The sequence below is a fragment of the Eutrigla gurnardus genome, assembly GCF_963514095.1.
Source record: "Eutrigla gurnardus genome assembly, chromosome: 8".
Taxonomy (NCBI): Eukaryota; Metazoa; Chordata; class Actinopteri; order Perciformes; family Triglidae; genus Eutrigla; species Eutrigla gurnardus.
Window position 1 is genome coordinate 15,347,526 of NC_139922.1, and position 27,188 is coordinate 15,374,713.

The 27,188-nt window shown below is 44.4% G+C and overlaps 1 protein-coding gene across 4 annotated transcripts in view; it reads left to right on the forward strand.

Annotated features, from left to right (window-relative positions):
* Positions 1–27,188, forward strand: part of casz1 (castor zinc finger 1) — a 95,168-nt gene that overhangs the window by 13,420 nt on the left and 54,560 nt on the right. The window contains exon 1 of one of the 4 annotated variants that reach the window (XM_084015744.1): positions 2,536–2,984. The exons of 1 other annotated variant lie outside the window; for it this stretch is intronic. In XM_084015744.1, the coding sequence (XP_083871870.1) occupies positions 2,936–2,984 (49 nt within the window). In that variant the 5' untranslated portion in view covers positions 2,536–2,935. Of the gene's footprint in view, positions 1–2,535; positions 2,985–27,188 lie in introns of those variants that run through there. 2 more of the 4 variants (XM_084015748.1, XM_084015741.1) reach the window with 2 other exon arrangements.

Genomic DNA, 27,188 nt, shown 5'->3' on the forward strand with positions numbered 1-27,188 from the left:
ATGAGGAGTGCAAACGATGATCATCAAGAAGCGGTGTATTGCCGTCATCATTGTTCTGGCTGTGTTTGTGTGTGTACGTTTAATATTCAGCCCCTTCTCTGCTCAAAAATAAATATATAACGCAATATAAACAGACGTGAGAGGGAATAATATCCCGCATCGCAGACAAACCTTGAATAACACTGGGGTGAACTCGCGTCGCATCGCGCTTGAAAACACCCTGCTTCAGAATTAAGCTTTTACACGTTCAATTTCCTGCCAATTTGACGACATGACAGTGACTATCGGGAAGAAACTTGATTCACGTCCGCTGAAAAACACAAACTATTTCTATTTGTTGGGTTTAAAGTCCAAAGCGGTAGAAGTGCTCCGCGGCGCTCCTCCTGTGTCATCCCCCACCTGTACCGCTCCACCCGTTGGGACTCACACCCACTCCGTCTCCTCCCATTCGCTCACTCACTCTCTGGTCCGAACTGCCAGAGACAGCAAGAGGGGTTCAAAGACACAATCTGACTCTCGGCAAAGGTCAGATTTCTCACTCTGCATGTCTCTGGGCTTTGGGCACAAAAGCCGCTGAATTCACATCTATCAACCGGGCCCTGGCTTTTGTCCTGGGCAATGGAGGACTCGGAGTGGGCCCTTCACCAGACCAGCCCCTCCTGGAGTGCGCTGTCAGGGGCAGCCAAACGTCTGGCCCCGGCAGCCCTTTGACTGATGTACCCCTGCCATGTCACGCGCACAGCGGCGCGCACACACACTCTCACACGCACACACACTCCACCTTGCCCTCAACATTCTCCCGCACGCACCACACAATACCCTCGGACCACATCAAACGAAAATCCCCACAGCTCCTTTTGGAAAAGTAATGGTTTTGGCCCCAAAGATGGCAGCTCGAGGGCCAGAGGGCTGTAATGCATGAACGACAAACCCTCCCTCCTGTGGACATGAATAGAATTCACCCTCACACACCACACTACCCCCAATATCAAGTTTAGGCATACCGTAGTTTTCCTTTTCACTGATACGCTGTACCTATGTGGAACAAAGCCTCGCCGTGTTGGAGGTTTTTTCAACCACAATCATTTCAAACAGCTAGAAATGACAATTTTAGAGAACATAGAATTCAAATAATCAACATACATTATCTACCTAAGTCAATAACAATGCCAACAACAACCAGATCAGGCAGTATTTATCCAACAGTTGGCTGTCCAACAGGTCATCAGGTCTCACTAATCCACCCAACTAAATATGTTTATTTGCTAAATGTGTGACACCTTACAGGTCTGGCTGCCAACTCAGGTCATTTAAAACAACTGGATTTATTTTGGTATCATGGCTAACAAAAACTGAAGTAGTATTTACAGTACAATGTTAGATCAAGGGTGTAACCCTCTGATAGACTTTTTTTTAAGGACATTTCCCTTTATGAGCATTAGGAAGTATTAACCGGTATGAGTCATCATAACTTCAAAATCAACCAAAACCTGTTTGAAGCACATACTTTGGACTTTGCTGACAGCACTCAGGAACTGAAGCCACGACTTTGTATCACTGAATTATGGTTCACAGCCATAAAGTTGTTCATTTCCTCTTTTCTATAACCAGTAAATGATAGTCATACAACACCTTTATTCAAAACACAACTGCTGTGGAAAAAACAGGACTATCCGGTGACGTTTTTTTAAAGTTTAGACCTCTTTTGCCATTTTGAGCAACTGGGTAAAATTCCACATTCTTGCCACCCAGCTATGTTTACAGAACATTGGCATTATGTACAAATAGTCCAGAGGCACTTTGCATGCCACTGCAGAAGAAACTGCCAGGCAAATAAGGGGTTTGTCTTATAAAGTATTCATTGTCACCTGGTAACGGCTGCCGTTTATCATTTCACCTGAAATTACAATGAAAACTGATAGCTTATCAGAGGGAGGGAAGGCGAACGAGTGAGCTCCGAGGGAGGCACAGAAAGTCCACGACACGGCACTGAAACAGAGAGGATCTCCGTTTTGTGAGAGAAGCGAAAGAGTAATTTGCTTTCGAGCTGAGGTAATATCTTTGTCACATATATATTTCTTTAAAACTCTCGTCGCTTCTGGCAAGAGACACACGAGGACAAGCATGTTCATCGCATGCAGCCAAGCCCCATTCAGCGATGATTTAATAGTTAGGTGGGAGCCGTCGGAATATCCTCTCAAATACTGTTTATATAAAACAATAATGGTCTTTAAAAAGCAGCTTTTAAAAACAGTATTTGCTTCAAGTAATTAGCCTCAAATACTTGCACGCAATAAAAGTAGAATATGTTTTAATAAACGTGTAATCTCTTCCTCCCCTAAAACCTTTTTTTTCCCTTCCCTCAAAGTGTTGTGCTCCCTTCATTTGAATAGAGGCAGTGGAAGCTCCACCCCAAGAGAGTTGAAAGGCTAGAAGACCACAAAGATGGAAAAGGCCAGCCCACTGAGGGAGGGAGAAAAAAACTGCTCCGGTTCCTCTGCCATAATTTCCTATCAGCCTATTCAGACAACATCACCAACAGCTTGGTCTGGGCTGTGTGTGTGTGTATGGGGGCAGTGCAGAGAGCGAGCGAGCGAGCGAGCGAGAGAGAAAGGCAGCGTGCGAGGCAGAGAGAGAGAGCAACAGAGAGAGCGGCAGAGAGAGAGAGAGCAGGGAAGGGGGAGGCTCCATATTCTTTAACCTACCCCCCCGTCAAACCAAAGGAAGGAGGGGCCAGACCCTAAGCTGCCAATCAAATCCGCTCGTGGCAGCCGGCATTATCTCAGCAACAAACTATTGACAGATTACATGTCAAGGAGTTTAGTGCATGATTGAAGGAAGCCTTTTTTTTTTTAAATCTAGTTACTTTTCCGCTTGATCTCCCCCTCCACCAACCAACATTCGAATGACTTTCTAACAAGAGTTGAGTAATATTATGAAAGTTACATGTCTGAGAGGATTTAACTTCGACTTCCCTGAATATGGTGAGTACTCTTCTTCTTTTCTGCCTTTGCCAGATACGTTTTTATTAGCGATTAGTTGAAGGTGTGCCTTTTTTTTTTTTTTTTACCTCTGACTAAATACGTGGAGAGGGGAAGTTGTTCATGATTAAACTATGTGCCAAGCGCATACGTATATACCCAAGTGTTGCGACACCCTTATTTATAGCTCTTTGACAGAGCCTAAAGGTGACTGCAATATCAAATATGATTGCCCGTTTCCCCCAGCACAACGACTCAGGACGCTGCGTTACATGCAGCACACATGCGAAGAAAGTTCACAAAGCCAGTTTCATTTTCTTCATGTCCAAAAGTCTATTTCTCGTCTCGGACACGAGACATCAACACAACTCCCCGTCAGGCTTTTTTTCTTTTTCTTCGTCCTTGCTTCCCTGCTTATTTGGTCGCTTCGGTTAATTACATGTTTTTGAATGAGCGAGTATTGGCACTGTAGAAATACAGGTATTGGTTTTTGCCCACAGAGGCACAGGCAATGCCATTAGCGTACAGTGAATGGCCTAAGGGTTTGTTGCCAAGGGGACAAAGCAAACAAACTGTTGTGTTGCTCATGTTGTCACACATGTAAAGGGAACGGGAGCAGGGATGACACCTTTCCAGGTACTTCTAATTAGTGCACAAGCAGTGATAAATGAAATGCATCATACCTCAGATAAAATTCCAAACAAAACACTATTTCAGAAGGTTTAACAGGAGTGTTTTTATTGATCGGTATTTTCCCTGCAAACGCACCTGTGGGGCAGAGCATTTTAAATTTAATTTGACCTGTAACAGTCAGGTTAACGACAGTCATTCTGTGCCTACTTTTGGGAGGATAAACTTGTCCTTTTGTAACTGGATTACACCTTATAATCATAAGCGTCACTCTCCTCGCCACTTCACTTGAAAGGAGGCTTTTGTATGCGTTTAAAAATAAGTCATATCTCATGTTCACAACTCATTCTGTCTGTGTTGCGTGTGCTCTATATATGCGTGTTCTCTGTTTGCATGCACAGTGCTGTCTTCCCTTTATACGTGTGTGTGTGTGTGTGTATCAATAGCCCTTCTGTATTTGATTATTTGCACTACAGATAAATAGAACTACTTATAACTGAACTCAAACTATGTAGAGACATTATGGGCTTCCTTTGACTTTGATAACATTTCATCAGCCCCACTTTTTTAATTTAAATTCATACGGTATAAAAATATATAGCAAAGGTCGTGGGGATATTTTCAGTAGGCTGTTACTTTTAAATTTATGTCAGTGTTTTAAATTACAGAAAAGATGCTAGGGAAAAATATATTTATATAGAAAATTGTTCTTTTTTGTGTGTCTTTTCACTTTTTAAGAGAAAAAAAATCTGTAATTCAAACTTCATTCAAACAGGTTTTGCTCCAGGCTGTTATTTTTTTTTTAAATACGTTAATGTGCCAGTTGTACACTCTCTCTGTATCTTATTTGAGTTCTTTTAACAATTAGTTCCCTTTTCCACTCTTGACACCACATAGGCTTTTTTTTCCCACTCCTGCTCTTTAACTTGAACGTGGCAGTATAACCGTAAAAATAAAAGCCCAATCTAAAGATATTGTTTCTCATGAAATAAAACTCTGACAGACAGGACACCACTGTCACCACAGACTCTCACAAACACAGTCGACAGACGGACATGAAGCACCCGGTTGTTATGTCAGGTTATTTAAGGTGTCCTGCATTATAGTTTAAAATAACAACAAACAAGTACAACTGTTATTGTGACACACCCTAATTTCAAACTTTTTCGTCAGCTCGGAGAATGTTTTTCTACCCTCATATGAGTCATAATGTTGATTGCCTTCTCCCTCACCGAGTTGTCTCATTAACCCTTTGTGGCCCTCTCCATCTTTTACGGCCTTCCACAAAACCAGGATGAAATGGGGGAGAAAAACAAGCCCAGTTCTGAAGGCCCTCAATAACCTTTTATCACAATTTAGCAATAACCTGAATCAATTTGATGTCTTAAGCAATAAAATATGCTGTTGCACTCCTATTTCTGCTGCTCCTCGGATGACAGTAAATTTACATTTTTTAATTAAACTAGCCGGAATTTTTATTAGGGGGCTGGGCTATGCTAATGGGAATGTTGTGTACAGCAGATTAACAGAGTTTTGAAATAAATTTAACAGGGAGACATTTGGAGGAAAAAAAATGCGAGTCATTGTCTTTAACCTCTTTCATGCCGATTTCTCCTGGGGGATCCTTGTATTCTAAGGAGCCTTGTCAGGGAAGAGTGCTTCTCAGCAACGAGGTGATTAGTATCGCCTTGTCAACCGAGGAAAAACACTCACATTCTCAAGATTTATTTTTTTAAATACCTTGTTCAAATGATACTGAAAATATAGGATTTTTGTTGTGACTTAGAGAGACACATCACACTCTTGGAGTTTGTTTGAATTAAGTGTGTGAAGAGAAATGTATTTTATTTTGCTTTTTTTAAATTTAAATGTCAAAAATGAAGACATTTTTTTGCAATATTTAATTTATATATATATGTGTATATTTATATACATATATAGATATATACATGGTATCTCACCAATGGATTCTTTCTTTTTAATTTCCCTGGCTAAATTAATTCCTTTCCTATCTTTAAAATGTATTTTTCAGATTTTACACCTACATCTGACAAGTACTATTAAATAAGTGTCAAATACAGTAGTTAATGGCAGCGTATATGTTTGTGTAGTTTTATGGTCCGCTCTCAGTGTTTGATTGATGTTACGCGAGGCTGTGTGTGTTATGCCTGGTTTTAGCAGAGTGGCAGGGGGGAGAGAAGGGGGGATATAGACAGCAGACAAGGGGAGGGAGGTCTGTGTGTGTGTGTGTGTGTGCGTGTGTGTGTGTGTGTGTGTGTGTGTGTGTGTGTGTGTGTGTGGTGGGGGGGATAGACAGAAAGAGAGGGACAGCTGAGTCCTGGTTGAGCATGTGCCCAGTCATCAGACACAAGCCACCCAACACCATAATTACCTTAACCCCCATCTTTTAATACCCAAATCACACCAACTGGCTCTTTTTTTTCCTTCTTTTTTTTTTGCTGGCAGAAAGAGGAAACAGAGATCAAACGATCAAATAAACTCCAGATGCACGTGGGCTGCCATGCATCTTGCCGCAGTAGCCAAAGTGTTCAGGGCTAGCTGATATGGGCCAGGAGCGAGGCAAGTGGCATCACCACCCCCTTTCTTCAATCCTGTGCACTCATGCAGTGGCCAGCACCTAATTAAAACCTCAAAGCTCCCCGTCACCAATCTGGAGTAATGGCCTAATTAATACTTGGTGAAGAAATATTCCAGAATGATAAACAGGTTGCACCTTGGGTCTTCATTGCCTTTATTATCTAAAATGTAACGGGCCAAGTTTTTTTTTTTTTTTTATTATCACAGATAATGCATGTTTGTTAAACTCCACTAAAAATAAGAAAAATGGAAAATTTTAAATTTTCCCTATCTTTAAAAGGATGTCAATAATTATAAATTGTGTCATTAAATAGAAAAGTTTTTATCATGTATTATATTCTATAGGATAATTTCCCCTATATTTCCGTCTCATTTGTCCCAGCATAACCGGCTGAAAAATAAATTCCTGCTTTTAAGCTCACAGCTGAATATGCCGTGTCATGTATGCTTGCATGCAGAGTCAAGAGAGAAGCTTCCGGTAACTTTTTTATACGCCCCCCCCCCCCCCCCACTCATTTCTTAATCTTACATATGAAATTAGAATTTCATGCAAAGTAAGAGAGAAGAATAATCTCTAGTCGTTGATATGCTGTATAAGAGGGGAAAAGGGGAAAATGAAGAGGTAATTAGCAGAGTGGAAGACTTTGGTGCGTTTGTCTGAAAGCATGGTCTCCACTGGCTATGAATGAATTTGCATGCTTCGCTTATCGAAGCACACTTATTAGGGCCAGCTGAAAGAGAGATTAAGCCGGCACAAAATGTGGTGACTAATCCTTTTAAATGTGGCAGGAGGTCTTTAAGGTGTGAACCGGTCCGTGCGTAGGTTAGTGGGTATGGAATGTGACGGACCGCGACTTTCAAAACAACCGAATGTGTATGAAAGGGAGCAGCAGACGCGGGGTTAACTATTTAACGGCAAAGACAGTGATTGACACGGGTAATAAAGTGATGGTTTATCTGCTGACCCTCTTATCTCTGGTACAAATACAGCAGGTAGGGTCAGGCTGGGTTGATACAACGACAGAAACACTTTGTGCTCTACTTTTCCTTGTTTTTTTTTTCATTAATCACCGTGTCGGTGTGTTTAGTTAATCATACATGTAAGGCGAAAGCTTAAAAGATGAAAAGAGTGAATGTTGAAACAAATATGGCTCCTCACTTTTCTGCCATTTTTTTATTTTTAGCTTTGCCCTCTTAGTTTCAATTCTCTATCACCTTTTCTCTGGCGGGAATTCGGCACCTGCTCAACCTGTCTGGCTTTATTTTTGTGGGGAGGAATTTTTTTTTTTTAATCCACACTAAAATCAGCTCGAACAAACACAAAACCTTTTTTTTTTTTCTGTCACCTTCGATGTGAGCGGGAAAATGTTTGCTCCGCCGAGTTACAGAGCCAATGTCCTCGTCCGTAATTGACTGCAAACAGGAACGTAGTGAGTTTTAAACACTCCTCTCTCTCTCTCTCTCTCTCTCTCTCCGTCTCTATCTCTCTCTCGTGTCGCGCGCACACACACACACACACACACACACACCTTCCGCACACAGTCCCCGACCCGGCACCCCTCAGCTCCAGGTCCCCCTTCTGCCGTGTGTTTTTTCATGTGACATTCTATTCACTTGGGTCAGTAGCAGGCAGCACCAGCAATAATTACTGTCTGTACATGATAAATCTGAAGCCCAGCTGTTCATTTCTGTCATTGCCAACAAAGATAGCGAAGAGAACGGAGAGAGGGAGAGCGAGAGAGAAGGGAAGAGCCCAGTTTGCCGGATTTCTTTCCTGTTTTTTCTTCTTCTTCTTTTTTTTAAACTTGGTAACTTGATAGGATTACATGGTTCTAGAGCCAGCACCTGTTAAGAGGCTGTTAGCTGAACAGTTGGCAGTCCCATAACCACAGCTTAGCCCTTTTTTCTCCTCTCGCTGCTGTCCATTTCTGTATCCCCTTTTGGGGATTTCACCCCGCATGTATGACGAGTTTGTTTCTGCGGGCTCCTGCCTTAGTCGGGGGGTTAGAGTCGGGGGGGCACATCCTCGTGACACGTGAGCGGTGTGTGTTTGATGTCAGGAAGCGTACCCTGCGCTTCTCCCCGTGTGTGTGCGTGTGTGTGTGTGTGTGTGTGTGAGGCCGGGGTCGGCTGACATCCCCCTCCCTCTTCTGAGACACGTCTGCCATCGGTCGTGCTTCCCCTCTCCAGCCTCAGTCACAACGGAGCCACCCTCCGGAACGACGTACATACAGGCGACGCGACGGCAAACAAAGAAATAATTCAATTTGGATTGTTTAGCACAAAGGTGGGGGACAGGTATTGGCAGAGTCGTAAAATGCCCAAATACAGGTTAAACCAGACAATTTCAATGATTGAGGGTTAGGTTGAGAACGTTTGTGCATATTTTAGGAGTGCCAAAGCCCTGCTGTCAATTAGAAATACTTTTGGAAGGAGTGGAGAAATGAGTAATGCCCAAAATGTGTTGCTTGTTTTCTCTTGTTCGGCTTTTATTAAAGTGAAAAAACAGCCTCGGATATTGTCTGAACGCGGGGGAAATGTGTGTATGTGGGAGACAGTTTGTGGGGGGGAATGGGTGACAGTCATTAAGGCTCAGAAAATCGCATTACAGTAGGTTGTTTTGTGCCTCGGTGCGACGTGTCTCGCTGCCTTATTTGGCATTCAGCAGCAAGCCAGCTCTTTGGCTTCGTCACTTTCTATGGGCCCTCAGCACCTGTTCCCCCTATTGTGCCGGAATTTTCTATATTTGGCAAGATGTTGGACTCTCTCATGGTGTGTAGGACAATGTCTCTAATAGTTGGAAATGAGCTCCAACGCCGTTTATTGGTTTATTTATATTATTTCTCTGCTGTTGCTTAGACGTCCAAAAGACAATATTAGAAATCATGATTCAACTTGGGAGGAATATGAAACATTTCTCACCGGGGCATCTAAATGTCATGTCGTCCCTCGCATGTTATTGACACATTGCATTGCCAGGAGTGAGAATTATCTGCCTTCTGAAGCACAGGAGAAATAAAAAAAGAGCAAAGTTAATAGATATCTCGGGCTAACTTTTAATTGTTCTGATACGTAATCGCTAAATGACAATAAAAAAAGGAGCAGGGCCACTTTAAAAGCTTTATCTCTCCTGCTCTGTGCCCAAAGTGTCATGTCCATAACAGCACCACCTGATCTACAGAGTAAAATAACCGCTAAGGCTTATTGTTTGGACAATATTGGAGCCCCCCCCCCCCCCCACATCCCCACACAGCCCCCACCCCCCCACCCTGCTCCCCCCGCTGCTTCTCTCCCCTCTCCCTTGATTCATTTCACCCACTGTCCTCGGCTGCTGGAAAATGGCGTTAATTTTTTTATTACCTGTTTGACTCTCCAGCCTTATTACTGTAGCCCCTTAATGTTCTCTGTAACCGTGGAAACCAGATGAATAAATGTCCGCCAAAGAAAATGAGATGATTAAACAGGTCACCCTTGCAAAACAAATTCGCTTGGTCGAGCGCAATTTGTGTACCAAGCGGCTGTCTTAACAGTTTGCTAACAAGGGGATTGTTTGCCAGACTAACTGACAGAGAAGGAGGGGGGAAATGAAGATATCTGGGGAAAAAGGGATATGATTGAAGAGATAATATTTTAGATCGGCGTGCTATTTGTCTCATCTCTTTATTCTTTGTGATAATGTGGCGTTCGTACAGGGTTTAAAGTGCGCTCCTTTTCTTTATTTGGCATTCGTTCAAGGTTTAAAGTTCGCTCCTTGTCCTTATTTTATATTCTTAAATAAATACTTTTTCTTCTTTTCCAGTGTAGTGTATATTTTCCAAGTAAAATTGAAGTTTAAAGCAGCCGTTCATATGACTGTCAGAGGCGTTTTGGTCCGTGATCATCAGCAAGTGCAGTAGCAAATAGAATTTTCCTCATTTATGTGGCAACCAATCATTACTGCTAATTGTCCTTGAGGCCATCTGTATAGGTGGCTCGTCCTCTATTGGTGTTGGAACGGTGCTGGTCATGGATTTACAAGTCCAATAATAATACTTAACTCCTCCAACCTCCATAGTCAGCGCCAAACAGTTCATATTCATAACTGCAGTAATAACTATGTAGGAGTTTATTTTTTTTCCTTTCTCAAATTAAACAGTAGCCTGAACAGCATCCTGGTTTCAAAGTGTCACGCCGCGTTCCCATGATGTTCCCATGATGCCTCCGCCCCGTCCCTTCCTCGTCCAAGTGTAATGTTCTCATACGCCACGATTTGTTTTAAGCAAAGCCCTCGGCGACCATATGAAACGTCTGGCGTTTTCATCTGAGAAAATAAGAGAGCGGGTCGGGCAGATTTAGCCGTGTAACGATAGGGCGAACATGCACACTTGGATTAGAATCGGGGCTCGCGTTGCCACTCCGACCGCAAATCATAAATGTCGGGGACATGGCGGTGGTGTTGTTTATGGAAGGATGCCACGCTGCGCCACTCAAGGGTGTTGCCTGTTTGCATTGATGCACCACCGCCACTTACCGCCTCTCGCTTTAAAACAACTTCCGCATCCCACACAGCCCAGCCATTTTGTTACCAAAGCAGATCCCAAACGTTCGCCACCGCTGTGGCCTCAACTTTACTTGAAACGAAGGAGGGGGGGTTGGTTGCTCAAAGCAGGGCCGTGGCTTCTTTAAGCCGTTTGTGGGACAGAAGATGGTGAGCCAGAGTTTTTCCACCGGTAGAGGTGGTATTTCATCCCAATACAGGGACACTACAGCTCAAAACTGAAAAGCACTTATGCATTATTGATGTTTTAATTTGTGCAAATGCCCAAGTCTTTGTTAAGTGATTATAGTGCTAGGGAGATAACAGGGGAGGCACTTCTCTATGAAACAAGAGCTTGCTTGCTGGCCGCACTGGGAAGCCATTGGACTAAATCTAACAAGTCAACGCTCCTACTCCGCTCCATGCGAGCGAAACAGAGAGAGAGAGAGAGAGAGAGAGCGAGGGAGGCGGGGCATGGGGGTGGAGGGGTGAACAGAGTTGACTCAAAAATATCAACGTGTCCAAGATAAGAAAAAATTCAGCCGTTGATCTTTTGTCCTTATTTCAGCTACACCTCTCCTGTTTATGGTGTTCGGGTTTATAGTTCTTTTACATCCCTTATCAAAAATTATTTGATGTAAATACAATGGAACTGACCTGAAAAGCCCTACGAGTAAATACGCCGCGTGGCACACTAGAAACTGACCTTGGGAGAAGAATGCAAAGTTATAGCTCTCTTGCAAAACAAGCCAATAAAATAATACACCGTTGAAAGGAAGGAGTTTGGGTAAATATAAAAGAGAAGAAAAGAGAAGCAGTTTTCTTTCCCCTGCAATGATTAACTCGGAACAAAGGTTATCAAGGATGACATTTTTTTTAAACTGTGTAATTTATGTAATTGCCCGCTACAGCTCCGCTGCCAGATAAACGATGACGGAAGGAAAAGGTTGAAACTTTCCCCTCGAAAACAAACATGCGTGCATATGCAAACTATGAGCCGAGCTAAAAGAGATTTTGCTCCATAACCCAGTGGATCCAATCTCCGACTGCATCTCAGATCATTGTCACCAGAGAGTTTCCTCCATTGTGCTGCCTGTGATGGTTGTCCAAGCTCGGCCTCGTCTCCGCTGCTCCCACACCTGCAGCTGTTCACACAGCCTGCCTTCCTGCAGCACCTACTGCATGTGTAACCTGTAAATTATGCTGCATTAATTTAGCTCAGACCGCATTTATACAAGCTCTATCAATGTCAGCCCATGAGATAAGTGTCTTAGTTTTGGCTTTGGTCTTGGTATTAGTCATTCTCTTTTGTTCGTTGGCTTTATTTTTGCTTTATTCTTTGGGAAATATCTGCTTGAGTGTGGAAACCAGGCTTTGCCTTCTGCTTTGAGGTCCCTGGTGGAGGTAAAACACGAGAGCATGCGCATGCACACACACACACACACACACACATGCTCACACGCACACACACACACACACACACACACACACACACACACACACACACACACACACACACACACACACAGTAGGCTCTCAGGCTTCCCCAAGCATTTACTGCTTTATTAAGCTGTCTCATGAACCCACTAGCAGAACATGAGAATACAGGAAAAAAAAGAAAAGCCCATATTACTTAGATGATTTGATGTCATTTGTGGACTACAAAACACTGGGCTGTATTGTGTGCACAGGGAGAAGAAGCAGGGAAAAAATTAAGTTGGCTTAGAAATTCACAATTTCAATTAGCGTACGTAATCTGAACCTGCCGGCTTTGATAGAGGCTTTTTTTGACTAAGAATACAGCAGCACTTGTAAAACATTAATTAAGCAGACTTGTTTTTTTTTTGTTTTTTTTTAAAGGATGGAGTAAAGTGTGCTTTATGCAGTCCTTTTCATTGAACAAAAGGCAGTTACCTCACATAGAGGACCGATTCACCCACACCATTTGGAAAAAAAGGGCAATTTAAATTGAAGAAATACACAAAAGGCAAGAAAGACAAGCCATTGAGAGTAATGTTCTAAAGGAGATGATATCATATGAGAGCGCAGCCTTTTGCTGAAGAATAGAAATGTATCCCTGCCACAGTGAAACCTAAGCTTGGCGCAGGAAAAACGAGCCCCTATTTTAATGACTTTCTACCTGACAGATGACTTTAGACTGCCTTTTGGATCACATTGCTCTGACTTTGTCCCTTACATCATCAAACCATTGATTATTAATAGTTTATATGAATTGTTAATTGATGGGTAATATGAGTTTTGATGGCAAAAGCCTCCTAAACGTAAACAGCTTAGCTTTTGGTCTGTTTTCTAAAGCTAAAAAGTTTTCCATGGTCCTGGTTTGTGTGTCTGTTTGTGCTGCATGTGGGCCGGAGCCCTGTTGACATTTCTACTCTTTTCTGGTTAGCGTTGCTACGTGATACTGCAAGCTGAAATGCCTGTTCTAAACAATACTGTTTAGCAATTAAAGGGGAATACAGTCCATACACACGCTTTGCTTTTTATTTTCCATGAATGATTACCAAGTTCTGAAGCAGATAATGGCAAAAAAAACATGTTAATGGTTGTTTTTTTTTACCTATTATAAAGACATACAAGGTTTTATGGGTTCCACTTCTAGGAATATATAATAGGAAAAAAAAAATCCCTGTCCAACATTTGCACATTGGTGTATGCATTTCCAACAGACTATTGTAAATCCTCCTGCAGTGCGTGATGAGTACACATACAGATGATACATTAAAACTGCCATAACTCGCACACCCAGCAAAGCTAAAAATCAATTGGAATGGATAGTTAAGCTGGCCCCTAAAAATCAATGAGCAATTCATGTCCTTGATCACAGGGTGTCATTCCTCTCAATGTTAGAGGCTGATGAGGGCTGACCGTACACGCAAATACTCACATTCAGCACAAACACAGGAAACTTGCCGTCACATTCACTGTGCCGATACAAGACGTTAAGAGTATATTAAAACACACAGGACAAGGACCTGCATTTAAATACACTTGCATTTAATAAAAAAATGTCTGTTTTACTGGACGTTCTAGTTTTTGCACGAGGTTTTAATCCCAATTTGTTGCGACGTTGTTAAATGTGGTTCGGGTATTGCATCTGGGGGGGCAGCAGGTGAACACAACGTTGGAGGCAATCTATTGAAAATAGCAGGGAGTCAAATTTCAAAGCTCACGTTGTTGTCTTTAAACCGTGCAAAATGTTGCAATTCAACGACATAGTACACCGAGCCTGGAAAATAGAGATGACCTTATAGCCATTCCATGGTGGGGGCCACGGACACACACACACACACACACACACACACACACACACACACAGAAGGCTTTCATGTAGGAAGAGGAGGAAGGCGATGAGGTTGGCCAAATGAAGAGGATGAAAATTCTGTGTTTCAAAATAGCAATTTTGCCCTTATTAATGCCATTAGTGTAACAGTCATAATGGATCAAATCAACGCATGACCGAAGCAACTCCTCTGTCTCCGCCCTGTGACGGGATCATGTCGGGAACAATTTGGGCATTTTGTGTTGATGAGTGAAGTTTCGAGTGCCGTAGCATCCTCCACAATGCCCCTACATTATGCCCACAATTCCTCTCTTTATCTATTTCTCTTTTTTGTTTGTTTTTTACGTCTTCCTCTTTACTCTGCTCTTTATACACATTTTTATCATTTCTCTGGTATCTTCAAACATTCATTTGGTATCGCCGCCCTTTATTTGGGCCAGCTATCACTTGAAGTGACCCTTTCATTAGGAACTACTGTATTTTTAACCCAGATTTTGATAATGGCACTGTGACAGTCATTTGTGCTCCTGGGCTATTCGCTGTTTTGAGACGGTCATGTCACTCACACATTGCACCCCCCATCCTATACCAATTATAGCCACATTGGCCACTTCGGAGCAAGGCTACAACAGAAAGGACGTTTTGTGCAACACCATATCTTTTATTTCAAATCTTAATTTCTGTTTTCCGAAACTTTTCCACAAGCCACGTTCCCCATCCGTGTCCACGGAGTCCGTGGTTTATTAGTCGCGAGTTAGCAGCAGTTGCTCGGCCTTAACAGGTGGTCATCTTTTACGGCCCATTACTCTGGTAACATTTGAAAGAGTCATTCAGCCCGCTAGCGAAATACCTCAGATTTGGGGAGAGGACAGGGCCTTCCAAACAGTTGTCGCCTGTCAGGAGGAGCAGAGAGTCAGGAGGACCACTGGAACACTTGCTCGTCCCCTCGTCGAGGTGAGAATTTTCCAGCAGCTGTCACTTGGCCTCTTTACCTCGTGTTTTTATTTTTTTTGAGGACGAGTGTTTTTCCCCCCCTTCATTTCCAATAAAGCAGAAATGAATGTTTGTGGCAACTGGAGAGGGGGGGGGGGGAGTGGCTGTGCCCTGTCACTCACAATCTCGCCCATGTGTGTCCTCCTCTAGAAGGGTTACATGTCTCATCAGCCGCCAATCATGAGACGCACGTGAGGCGAGCCTAACGGCGGTGTCTCCTTCCTTGTGGTTCGGCTGCTTAAAAAGGCTCCGGTGGATTCTCTTTTAATGTCTGGTGTCACAAAACTCTCGCCGCCGAGCTACGTACAGCAGCAAAATGGTGTTTCACTTGCCTCTGTATCTGCCTCTCCTCCACTGCACTACCCTTCTCTCTCCCATTCCCTCTTCCTCTTCCTCCCCTCGCTCCCCCTTTCTCTCCCCACCCCCCCTCAATCCATCTGCATCATGTCGATCTGTCAGACTGCCAGTGTCTGTTCCAATTAGATTCCACTTAATACACGTAACCTCGATTAACACGCAATCAAGCCCAGATAAATCACGTCCTTTAAGTCCCCCCCTCTGCCTCTCCTGTGTTGCTTTGCATCACTCAGTTTTTCCCAACAAGCTTTCTTCGCCACAGTCGTTGGTCACGATGTATGAAGTGGCGCGTTGACTGCGCGAGCAGGTGAAACTTGGCAAATGTCCTCGCCCGGTGACATTTTGCTGCGGAGACGTTCGCTTTCCACCTCTTAAGCAAACGCTCCGTCTTAGTTTACTCTGTGTTCTCTTCCCAGTAATGTGACATTCCTCTCGTGTTTCCAACACACTCTTGTTGGTGGCCTTCTCACCCCTGAAGATGAAGGTGTCTTAATTACACCTTTGGTTAAAAAGCTACAAAAGACACCCTGGGCTTTCTCTACGTTGCGGGAAGCTTTGTAGTCTATTGTCTCGATGACCTTTTTAGCTAGCGGACAATTGGTTTGACTAGATTACAAATTAAGACACAGCACCAGGCACTTAGAAAGCAAGTCTGTTAGAGAGCAGTTCTATTACTACCAGCCTGTGAAAGCCACTGGGCCATACGTTTTAAGCATCACATAAATGGCCACAAAGTCAGGCATCACATGCACATTGTTCCCTATCTATAAAATATAAAAGTTGCATTTGCTTTAATGATATCTGCAGTGCCGTAGTTCCTCTTTGCCAGTGGCAGAAAGGGAAAAACACACAAAGCCACTACCGAGCCTACGATTCAGGGCCGATTATAATTCTTTTAACAAGTTAATAATTTAAACTGTTTATGCTAATAGGAGGAAAGAGGACTCTTGAATAACCAAACAGCGAAAACCACTAAAAATACAAACCAAATGAAAACAACCTGGGGCACTGGAAAAGCACACGCAGCACTCTTGGGGTCTTCTTTTATTAATCGCAGCTAAAAGTGCTAACATTGACATGTTGAACAGATTAGCCTCTTTAATAACGGGGCGGGTCAACATGGCTACCGCTGCTGATCCATGAGGATAGCCTGTCGGGAGGCGGATAGCCTGTGTGTTTCATATCCTGACCCCTGCCTCTATTGGGCTCGCCCCTGCACTAAAGATGCACTGAATCTGGCCGGGGCATTCGCTAGATGAAGGATATAGTTCTCGTCTTCTTCCATCACTCACTGCAGTTACTTCACTAACCCTAACCCCCTCACATACAGGAAGATCTAGGCATCGTCATTTGCAATAGTATTACAAACGGACTGCGTGGGTTTACCGCTTTTGTAGCCGTGCTGTGTTCAAAAGTGGAAGCTACGGCGGTTAGAGATCTGGCTTTGTTTCACACAGCGACAGCTTGTGTCATACACGCTCAGGCTGCCGCTGTTCAGCATTAATGGTTTTAAATATCTCAATGCTAGTTGGAGCTGACAAGGCCTGCCGGTGTGCAGTGTGTAAATAGGGCTTGGATTTAAAATAAATTAAGCTATGAGAAAGGCTCACGTTGATCCATTTCTTATCTCCTCTGCTGCCTCGTCAGCCCCAAGCCCTTTCAAACCGTGTGGACAAGTTAAGGGACAAGCAGTTACTCATTCACAGTTTATAGCATATTAGAATACCCTGTTATTAGCACTTCCTAATGAAAAAATGTACATGTACAACTACAGTAGATGCTGTTCAACTTCTTTGAAACTGTTGATCTCTGAAAAACCAATTAAAAAGTTGTGCGTGTTTTATTTAATTAGTATTGGGTGCAAACAAAATGAGTATTGAATAGACACCCGATAGCCCTCTGCCCTGTCTTTTTCCATTTATAAACTCTGTCCACAGCCACAACAATGTTGCACTGTCTCTTTAAAAGGGGTGACAGTTTTGACTATAAGTTGGGTTTTTTTTCTCTCTTTCCCAGAGAAAAAAAATGGGAATAACGCTGATGAGTTTTAACAGCTTCAGCCAGGCGATGGGCAAATATAATAAGTGTTTTCGTAGACGTCACCAATGATTATCTCATCTGGGCATTTTGGGTGAATGTAGTGGATTTAGAGGCTCGTCTCCCATTGTGCTGACATCACCCTTTAACAAACCAAATTTAATCATGGCTAAAATCGTTTGAAACTCTCCCAGTCTGTCTCAAATGGCTACACAATGAACGTCTGGGAAAAAGATTTAAAGAGAACGCTGTGTGCGTTTGGGTGCGTGCGTGCATGGGTGTGAGTGTGTTTAGATGCGGGGGATGGGGGGGGTACTGTGGAAATGGGGGCAAATTTACCCTCACACTGCATAATGGGATAAAGGAAGCAGCCAATATTAACACGTTCATATTTTAATTTAAAGGGCAGTAGTGAGACACATTACTTTTCATTAATATATATATATATTTTTTACATTAAAGTATGTCATTTAGAAATGAGTTGTAATGTTCTGCATTTCATTTTTCTGTGATTTCTGTATTTGAACGTATGTAAAAAAAAAAGATCTCACCAACCTGAGCATGGAAAGTTCTCTGGAAGGAAACGCTTAGTAGGCATATAAAATACAGCCTAAGTCAGTCTTGATATAGCTGCACTTTTATAGATAGAAACTCAGATTAAAGGGCACGAGTGTCCAGTTTCCAGTCAGGCAATGTTGCATGGAAAACGTGTTTTAAATATTGATACCACTATGACACACGACAGGCAGAAGAAGACAAAAATGACACCTGTATATTTTATAAACACATTTTGGTGACATGCCATTGTAGCCAGTGGCATGACTTTCCAGTCCCTTATACCAGTGATGATTGCCCTCTCACAGGTTTTATTTTGAAAATAGAAACAAAATAATATTTGAGGTTAACTTGCATTTATATATTCCCATATCACTGTTTCTGTTGCATGTTAGCCATAAGATAAGGTCTACTAGCGTGGCTGGAAACACACAGGGATTCATCAGCTGTCCCGTTTCAACACTCGCGTGCTGTAGTCGGCCACCCGTGACCTTGTGAAATGAACAAAGGGGTAGGAGAGAGAGAAAGTGAGTGAGAGAGTGAGTGGAGTCAGTGAAGGAGTGGTGGCAAAGTGTGGAGGTGCACGGAGGTGGTGATTTTGGGGGGGGTGTGGGGGGTTGCTGCTAAAGGCCTCAACTCAGCCAACGTGGCCTGATGTGACAGGATTAGCTAAGCCCCGGTGAGCATGGCTGGTACTGTGAGCCTCTGTTTGCGTGTGTGTGTGTGTGTGCGTGGCAGGCAGTGTGCACAGCAGACTGGGAACCAAGAACTGCTGCTCGCCACCAGCCGAGCCAAGACAAGACATGGAGATCAACAGTGTGTCAGCCCATCGCTTCCATCCAGTCTTAGCCCTCATCACCCTCCCCTTGCACCAATGGGAGAGAGCCAGAAGAGAGCCAGACCATAGAAGATACAGTCAAGATACAGTGTGTGTGTGTGTGTGTGTGGGGGGGGGGGGGGGGGAGACTAGTGGGCGGGCAGCTGGGGCTAAAGTGAATGTGAGTTGGAAAATGATCCTATTAAATTGAATTAAAGAGGCAGTCTTCATTTACCCCAAGAATGATGGATTTGGATAATTAACAGTGTTAATGGGGACTGGTTAAAGGGGGCAAGGGAAACTGGTGATTGCAGACACAGAGTAAAGGGGCCGGGTCAGACCTGCATTGTGGGAAGGCCTTTTGAACCAAACCGTGGTCACTTGTCGGGGGGATTTTCTCCATGTAGCTAGACTATAGCGCACAAATCCCCCTCATCTCTTTCCTCTCAAAATTGCTCGTTTCCCCCACAACTCGACTGTGAGATGATCTGAACACGGAAGATCAAAGGCAGTGGCGTTGCGCCCAGCTTTGCCGAGTAGAATGTACGTGAATGGGGAAATAAAGGCAATAGGAGGGTGTCACTGATGGGCGTGTAGGTTTAGTGTCCATATATTCTGTGGTAGTCTAGCTGCCGCGGTGAGTGCATTATACCAGTTTAATGCCCTCATCTCGGGACCCAATTATGACACTGGTGGTGCGTGCATGTGTGTGTGAAAGTACAAGTGCACGCACATGTGGCGGTGTGCTTGTGAGCCCGGGTTTGCACTTTGGTCAGTGCACAAACCCTATCTGCATGTCCTTAATTCTTGATGATGTGTAGGCCTGAGGCAGTGTGTGTGATGGAGAGGATGCCTGTGTGCCAAGCTGAAGTGATCAGACGGCGAGGCACGAGTCCCTCGCCCCTCTGAAAAAAAAAAAAAAAATCCCCGTTGCTTTGCTCACAGCGGGCCGACCCGGCAGTGGCGCGTCGGTAGTTTCCACAATCTAGTCGGGACTGGTGACACCCTGCCACAAAGGTGCCAGATTTATAGGGCTCCATGTGTCATCGGGTAATCTGCAGCCCGTCCATTGCTGGAGAAATAATGGCTTATCGTGAGGAAGAACTAGTTAGCTTCATTTACATGATCTCGGCCCCCGCCTCGCTAATTCTGTTTATCCCTTATATGCGGCGCACATTACGTGCTGCATTGTTTCAGGTCGAGCGGTTCCCTCTCAGTTTTGACAGACGCACCGTCAACTCTCCATTACCTCTGCCGGTGTGCACCGCAGCTTACCTGGAAACCCTGATTAGGCAGAGCATGTCTTAAGTAAAGGGATCAAATAATTTTATGCTACTTTTCTCCTTTCAAAAAAATTAACACCAGAGTCGCACGCGTGTGTGCGAGCGAGAGAGTGATAGAGTGCGTGAAAAAAAACAATCTCATCAAGCAGGAGGCCGTTTGCTTAGCAAGAGCTGACAGTCTTTGTGTATGTAAATGAAGAATTTAGACTAATGGAGTTGAACCATTTCTAATTTTGTGATGGCAAGAGGATTTTGATTGAAAGTAATTAAGCAAGCTAGCTGTAAAATTAATTAAAGCAAAAGGAGGGGGGGGGGGTGGGGGGGGACTTTTATTGGATTGGATAGCGATATAGCTGCTGTCAGGCAGGGGGACAAATGGGGGTGACCTGGATTCTCTGCCCTCCCTCCTCCCACTCGGGACTTTTATGTCACTTTAATCTCCTTAGAGCGGCTGGTGTGCATTTGTTCGAAATAATCAAGGAAATATGGTCAGAAATTGTCAGCTTTCAGATCTAATTTACCTGACAGCCTTGCAAGTGTGTGTGCACGCGCGAGTATGCTTGTGACAGTGGCAGGTCCTTTTTTTCCCCTTGCCCTCTCCTCAGCTTTGTGGAAAATGCTTTTGACAGTCTTGAAGCATCTTGGTTGTCGGAGGGCGGGGGGGAGATGAGGAACTTGGGTGGCTTTAAGACGGACATTTCAATGAGGCGTGTTTTGCCCAGCTTAGCACCTCTGACACTGTTGTGTGTGTACGTGCACACACGCACGCACACACGCACGCACACGCACACACACGCACACACACACACACACCAACATGCCTAATTGCCTCTGTAACATATTCAGACTCTGTTTGGTCACTGTACCAGCACTTCCCTCCCTCTGTTGTCTGCAGGTAGACTAAATGAGCAAAAGCAGATTACAGCAATGACAAAGCCTGTTACAGCTATTTAACCACTGACAAAAAAGATTGTCCGATCCCACACAAATAGAAATGGAGCTCATTGTCTCTTTTAGTTTTCAAAAATAACAACATCTAAATCCCTGTTAAAGTAAATGCTGAGGAGAATATTTTCCCCTTGGTGTTTCAAACTTATAATCAAATGGGTGTGATGTTTGTAAAAAAATAAAATAATTACAACCACCTGTACAATTTTTGCTTAACTAATAACCAGTCATAAAATAGCCCTGCTAATGTCCTGCGACATCTATATGGCTTTAAGCTGTATGGGGTCCATATTAAAGGTCCACGGGGTTTCCCATGATTCCACAGTGGGTGGGATGCCACTTCCTCTTAAAGCTTCTCAGTGCATTCTGGTGTTTGTGACATAGGGTCTCAGTGTGGCCCTCAGTGCCCCCTGAAGAGACAGTTAATTAAGGCCTCGGCCCAGACAACGCTGCCAGGACTCTCACCCACCACACCATCGTCTGCCCCCGTCGCCACCACTCCCCTCCTCAACCCTGCAGACACCGGGGCCTGTGGGAAAGCAGAGCGGCAGGGCTGCGCCACCATCAAGGCCCCTAACGGGATTAGGGCTCCTCTGAAAATAGGACCTCAGCTCCAAAAGCCTCTCACCCACCTTCATCCCCCTCAATTCACCCCCAGCCCTACTCCCCCCCTATAAGACGGCTCCACCCGAGCTCCGTTTTATCAATTAATGTAATAAAAGGTGGAACAAAGAGCTTTCTTTCCCCCCGCTCTGTAATTAGAGGGGGGGATCTCCTGAGGACTGGACTTCCTTGGGCCTGAACAACATGATTCTCAATCCCTCCCTCGACTCCGCCGCTCCCGCCACTCAAGCGAAACATGGCGCCTCGATGCACGAGGGCGATAATGTAAATGTGGTGTAGTTTGCCGGGCCAACCCCGCCACGACCTATTTCGCAGTAGCTTTATCTAAGTGTGAACAAATGAATGTAACGTTTCCAAGAGTGATACATTATTAACTCTAATTGATTCCTTTATAACACATATACATTCGCTGTCACCTTCGCTTTGGCTCGCACGCACACGTGCGCCCTGAATCGGTCCCGTCACTGTCCCCATTCTAACACGTTACGTGTCACCACACATTGTTAACAAATGTGATAGAACCACCTGAATCGAGAAGTGTTTTTGTCTGTTAAGGTGAGATACAGTAGATTTTGCTGTGTGCGTCTCACTCTCTCTCTCTCATGCTTAACTGTGTCTACGCGGGTGTGAAAGGGAGACGGCGCGTCCGCTTTCACAGCCACTGGAGCTTTCAATGGGAATTAGTTTTACAACGTATGCAAATGTTCCCCCTTGAAAAAAAAAAATGAAAAAAGGTGGGGGGGGGGGGGGGGGGGGGGGTCTTTAAGTGACAGGTTGATATGTGATTAAACGACAATTAGAGTGCTGAAAAATAAGTGTCGGCGGTGGGTCAAGCGGCGGGCGGCTCAGCTAAAAGGTAGCGGGAGTATGGAGGAGAAAACATTCCCAGGCGGAGGCCAGGAACGGGACCCAAAACAAATTAGTGCGGTGAAGGGGGGACAAGGTTGGCACCGCGTTCCAATAAACCCACAACAAAAACACGTTCTGTGTTTTGCCTGGATGACAAAAAAGACAGACAATTCATGATTAGAGCGGGATCCTGTTTTCAGTAAGCCTGCGCTGAACACAAATACAATCCGTGACTCCCAACCGACTGTGTAGACTCGCTTTGCTTTTGTGTCATACTTGAATCTACTATTTGATAGCGATGCCCTGATTTTAACCTTTAGTGCCCCCCCCAGCCCAGATTAAAAACAGTTGTCTGCCCCTTGTGTAGGCTGCACCCCTCTCCTCTGCTGCCCTTTAAGTTAAAAGTACGGCGACGTGAGGGTCTTTCTCCCTCGCTGTCTTTCTCCGACAAACACACACACACTCTTGCACACAATCGCACACACACACAAACATACAGGCAGAGACATAAAAGGGCTCACGCTTATTCTGGCAACAGATGGCCCTGTCCCTATAATCCCCTTTGATGCTGCGGTGGGCAGTGGCTCCTGAACATCTCTGAGGCCAAAGCCCCAGCAAAACTTGAGCTACTTTTCCTTTAACTGACCCCAATTGCCAAGGAGCTGTCAGCTGTCAGAGCTGGTTAAGAGCGTCTTTACTGGGGGAGACTGAAGGGCACAGGTTTCTCTCTCTCTCTCTCTCGCTCTCTCTCTCTCTCGCTCCTCTTTCAGCTTCCTGTTTGTTTCCCGTCGTTCATTCCACCTCCGCGGCAGCACGGCTGTGAAAAGCAGGTCGACGGCGGTACTCTGATTCGTAGTATCGACAGCACTTATTTCGTCCTCCGTTCCTTCCAGAAGGCGAAAACGGTGAACCTCCCTGAGCTCTAATATTGGAGCCACAGATGGCGGGAGGTGGGATAAGAGGCTTAGATTTCATCGAAGTGCTCACCTTAATTATTGTCAATTGTAAGAAAAGAGGATCTTTTTCACTGCGCGTATAGCCTTTATACTTTACACAGCATACATACACAATTAAATTAAAGGAGCCCCACTTCTTGTGTAGAAATAAGAGCTGTTTTTGAATGATTTACCGTTTAAATATCTAATCTGTTTCTAGCTGTCCTCTCAGGCGTCTACGTAAGCTCTCCTCAGCTGAGGGCTGGACAGTTGATGCTGATGAAATAAATCTGCTATCTTTAAAGAAAGTGGTTCGGTCTCTGATAAGATAAAATCCCCATGATAGTAATGAGCTCACTAATGGAGTTTTAAAAAGAATTTAACAAGTACCCTTAACCTCTCTTTCACATAAGTAAAAACTGACTGTAGTTAAATTCTTAACGCTCACATTACAGCGGGCGTTTAACACATTCTGCAGAAGAATGTGCTTTTTTTTGGGGACGTCCTCGATGACTGCATAGGCCATAATTTGACAGTCTCTGATTGTTGAGGCTCACCGGTGTGTTAAACACTCCTGATTAAACTGAAGATCACTCACCCAAATGTTTGAGTGAACTCACACTATGAAGCACTTTGCTTCCTTATTAATTTTGCACTGTAAATAGAATCAAAGGCAAACTCGTGTCTTAACCTTTGTCTTAAATAATTTCCCTCTCCCGATGTAGGGAGCTCCGTTCTCGGGCCTCTAATTGGAGGACAGCAGTTAAATGTCTCCTCGGGTGCAGAGGCGACTGATTGCAGCAGTCTTCTCGGTTTCATTAGGAAAGCACCCGATTTTAACACAAATGGGGGAAACCCAAATTAGCGCTAGCTGGCTTTGTGATTTCAGAAAAGCCTTCTGTAAGGTTTGATTATGTATTATCATTTGAGAGCTTTAGGGGATAATCATCACTGAGATTTGCTCACGTTTCCAGCAGGTCTGCTGAGATGCATGTACGTAGCTAATGGGATTTGGCTTTTTTTTTCTATCCCTCTCCTGTGGCGTTATGGAGCTGGCAGCTGAACTTGAACGGATGCGCATGGTGCTGAGTCGTGCACAAGACTATTTCAAGACTGAAATGCGATTGTTTTAATACTTTAATCCACCTGTCCTTGGCATTCAGGATGTTGCAGAAGTCGCCTAATTATTTCAGTGCCCTCTATCCTTCCTGGTTGAAATACAGCAGAGACAGCAAGTACCCGCTGTTTGATAAATAAGTCCATCTTAAGAGGAATAGTTCCTTAGAATTGATTGGATTCTAAGAGTGTGTGTCATTTATCTCAGGCAATAAAACAAAAATGAATACCAAGAACCAAAACCTACAACTTTCTGAATCTCACTTTAAAAGATGTATAGTCTAATTGATATTTTAAAAATGCATGTATGCAAAGAGGATCTGAAATATCCCCAAATCACTTTACAGAGTGATCTATTAAACAACTGGAATTCCCGGAATTGTCCCAGGTTCAAACCACGATAGTATGCAAACACAAATATTTTCTTTTAATTAAAAAGGCCTCATCTCACTGTATCCTCCCCCAAGCCTGCTGCCAGCGCTCAGCAAACCCCCACCATCCCACACACCCACACACACACACACACACACACACACACATCCACACGATCTTGTGATGCCTTATTCAAATCCAGTACAAATCACAGTCACATGCATAGAGCCAAATTTGAGAAAAGTGATTACATTAATTGTGTCCTGGGCCGTGGATGCCTCTTGACTAGCTGCTAATCTGTCAGAGCCTGGTTGTTAATTGAGAACCAGGGACCACCGTCACCAGCAGTGACGGCTGCCCAGTTCACTGATAGCCCCCTGAGGGACAGTTAACCCTCAAACACCCCCACCCCCCCCACCCACCTCCAAAAGGAAAAAAAAAATGCACCCTCTCATGCAGTCTCACTCCCCACTTCCACCCTTCCCCCCAGACTGGTCCGGCCTACCAGGACCTGTGTTGTGGGGGGGTGTATGTGTGTTTGTGCACTGGTTTGGGACAGTAGTGATGTGTTTGTGTATATATGTGTGGTTTAGTGTAGGGGGGGTGGCGGCTTGATAGTAATGCATGTTGATGGTTTCAAAAGATACTTCATTTCAGAAACAGGGGCCTCATTAACCGTAGTCTTCATCAGGCCAGCGAGCAGCGGGCACATTAGGGGTCCACAGGAAGTTAGAGTACAGCAGGAGAGTGCATTAGGGAGGCCTGGGGAGACACACTCCCTCTCTTCTCCTCAGTTCCACTTCCACCTCCAGAGCTTTTCTATATCTTAATGTACCTTTCAGAGGAATTCAGGATAGAGGTCAATAATTATGCTCTTTAAATTATTCAGCCGAGGTCCTCTGTAATTGTGCTTCTTAGAGCTCGGACATTGACAGCGTGGTTTACTGCACCATGTTTGGGGCACGGCCTGACCGGATGAATCAGCATGGAGTAAGAGAAAGATTGAGTGTGTTTCCCTGGCCTCTCATCGCTCTACACTCGTAACGGATGTAGGAGTGATCGGCATTTCTGAAATTTCAATACGCGTCAACACCGAACCAACACATTAACATTTGCTGTGTGGATCTCTTCTAAAAGAGGCGTCAGCACCGGGTTGTCTGTAGCAGGGACCGAGCAGACTACACCAGCCGCTGTGTGGGAATGTTTAGTTTGGGACACAACCGTGTTATTTTTGTTACATCGACGAGAGGAAAGCCCAAACTGCTAGGGTAGCAGAAAAAAAGAAAATCGCCAAACTTTTCTCTACAAAGCCCGGGCCCCGGCAACGTTTGACTGCACATGATAACATCGTCCGTCCACACAAGTCCTCTTTCAGCTACAGATTATTAACACATCACTGGAAGCGGCGGAGAGCGAATCGCTGTTGTCACAGGGTCTAATATTTATATTTATCTAGTTGGGAGAGGCACTGACAAACATGTCACACACCTGCAGCTTCTTTTTTTTTTTCTTCTTTTAAGTACGTGCTGCTGCAGTTCGGTGTCACAGAAAGGAGCCAGTACAGTAGAGTTTTGTCGGGGCGAGAGGAAGACTGTAATTACTGTCTGAGGATTCATCTAGTCACTGCATAAAATAGTGTTTATCCAGCCGCCCGTGTTTCTGTCGTGGCTGAGGGAGGGGAGGGTCATGTTTTGCACAACTGAGACAGCTAGGGCAATCAGGAGAAGAATCGTGACTCCAAAACATTCAGCCTTTCTTTCTTTTCTCTCTTCCTCTCTTTGTCTCTCCCTCTCTCTCTCTCTCTCTCTCTCGGGTTGAGAACGGGGTTCCTTAGAAAATGAGTCCCCCCCCCAATCTGACACACCCACACACAAATAAACATAAAAAGCTAATTTGTTAGCGCCCTCATTTCAGAGGCCTGAGCAGGAGAATATTATTGGGGGGGTGGGGGTGGGGGATAATGCTTTGTCAAATGTTGACATGTGTTGCAAACATGGGGCCTTCAGCAGCAGCGACGGCAGCAGCGCTCCGTACAGGGGCTCAGTCACATTGTCGGCACATGAAGAGAGGATGCTTTGAAACAAGATTAGCCTCCAAATGGCCTTGCCTGCCCCCCCCCCATACCCCTGTGCATAATGTGCGTGTTCGCTAACATGCTAAATGATCAGATCCACTGAAATATTTGTGGGCCTGTTTTCTCACAGAATGAGCCTGCGTGTCATGTGGTGTATATCACCGTACAGCTGAAGTTGTGTGTGTGTGTGTGTGTGTACACA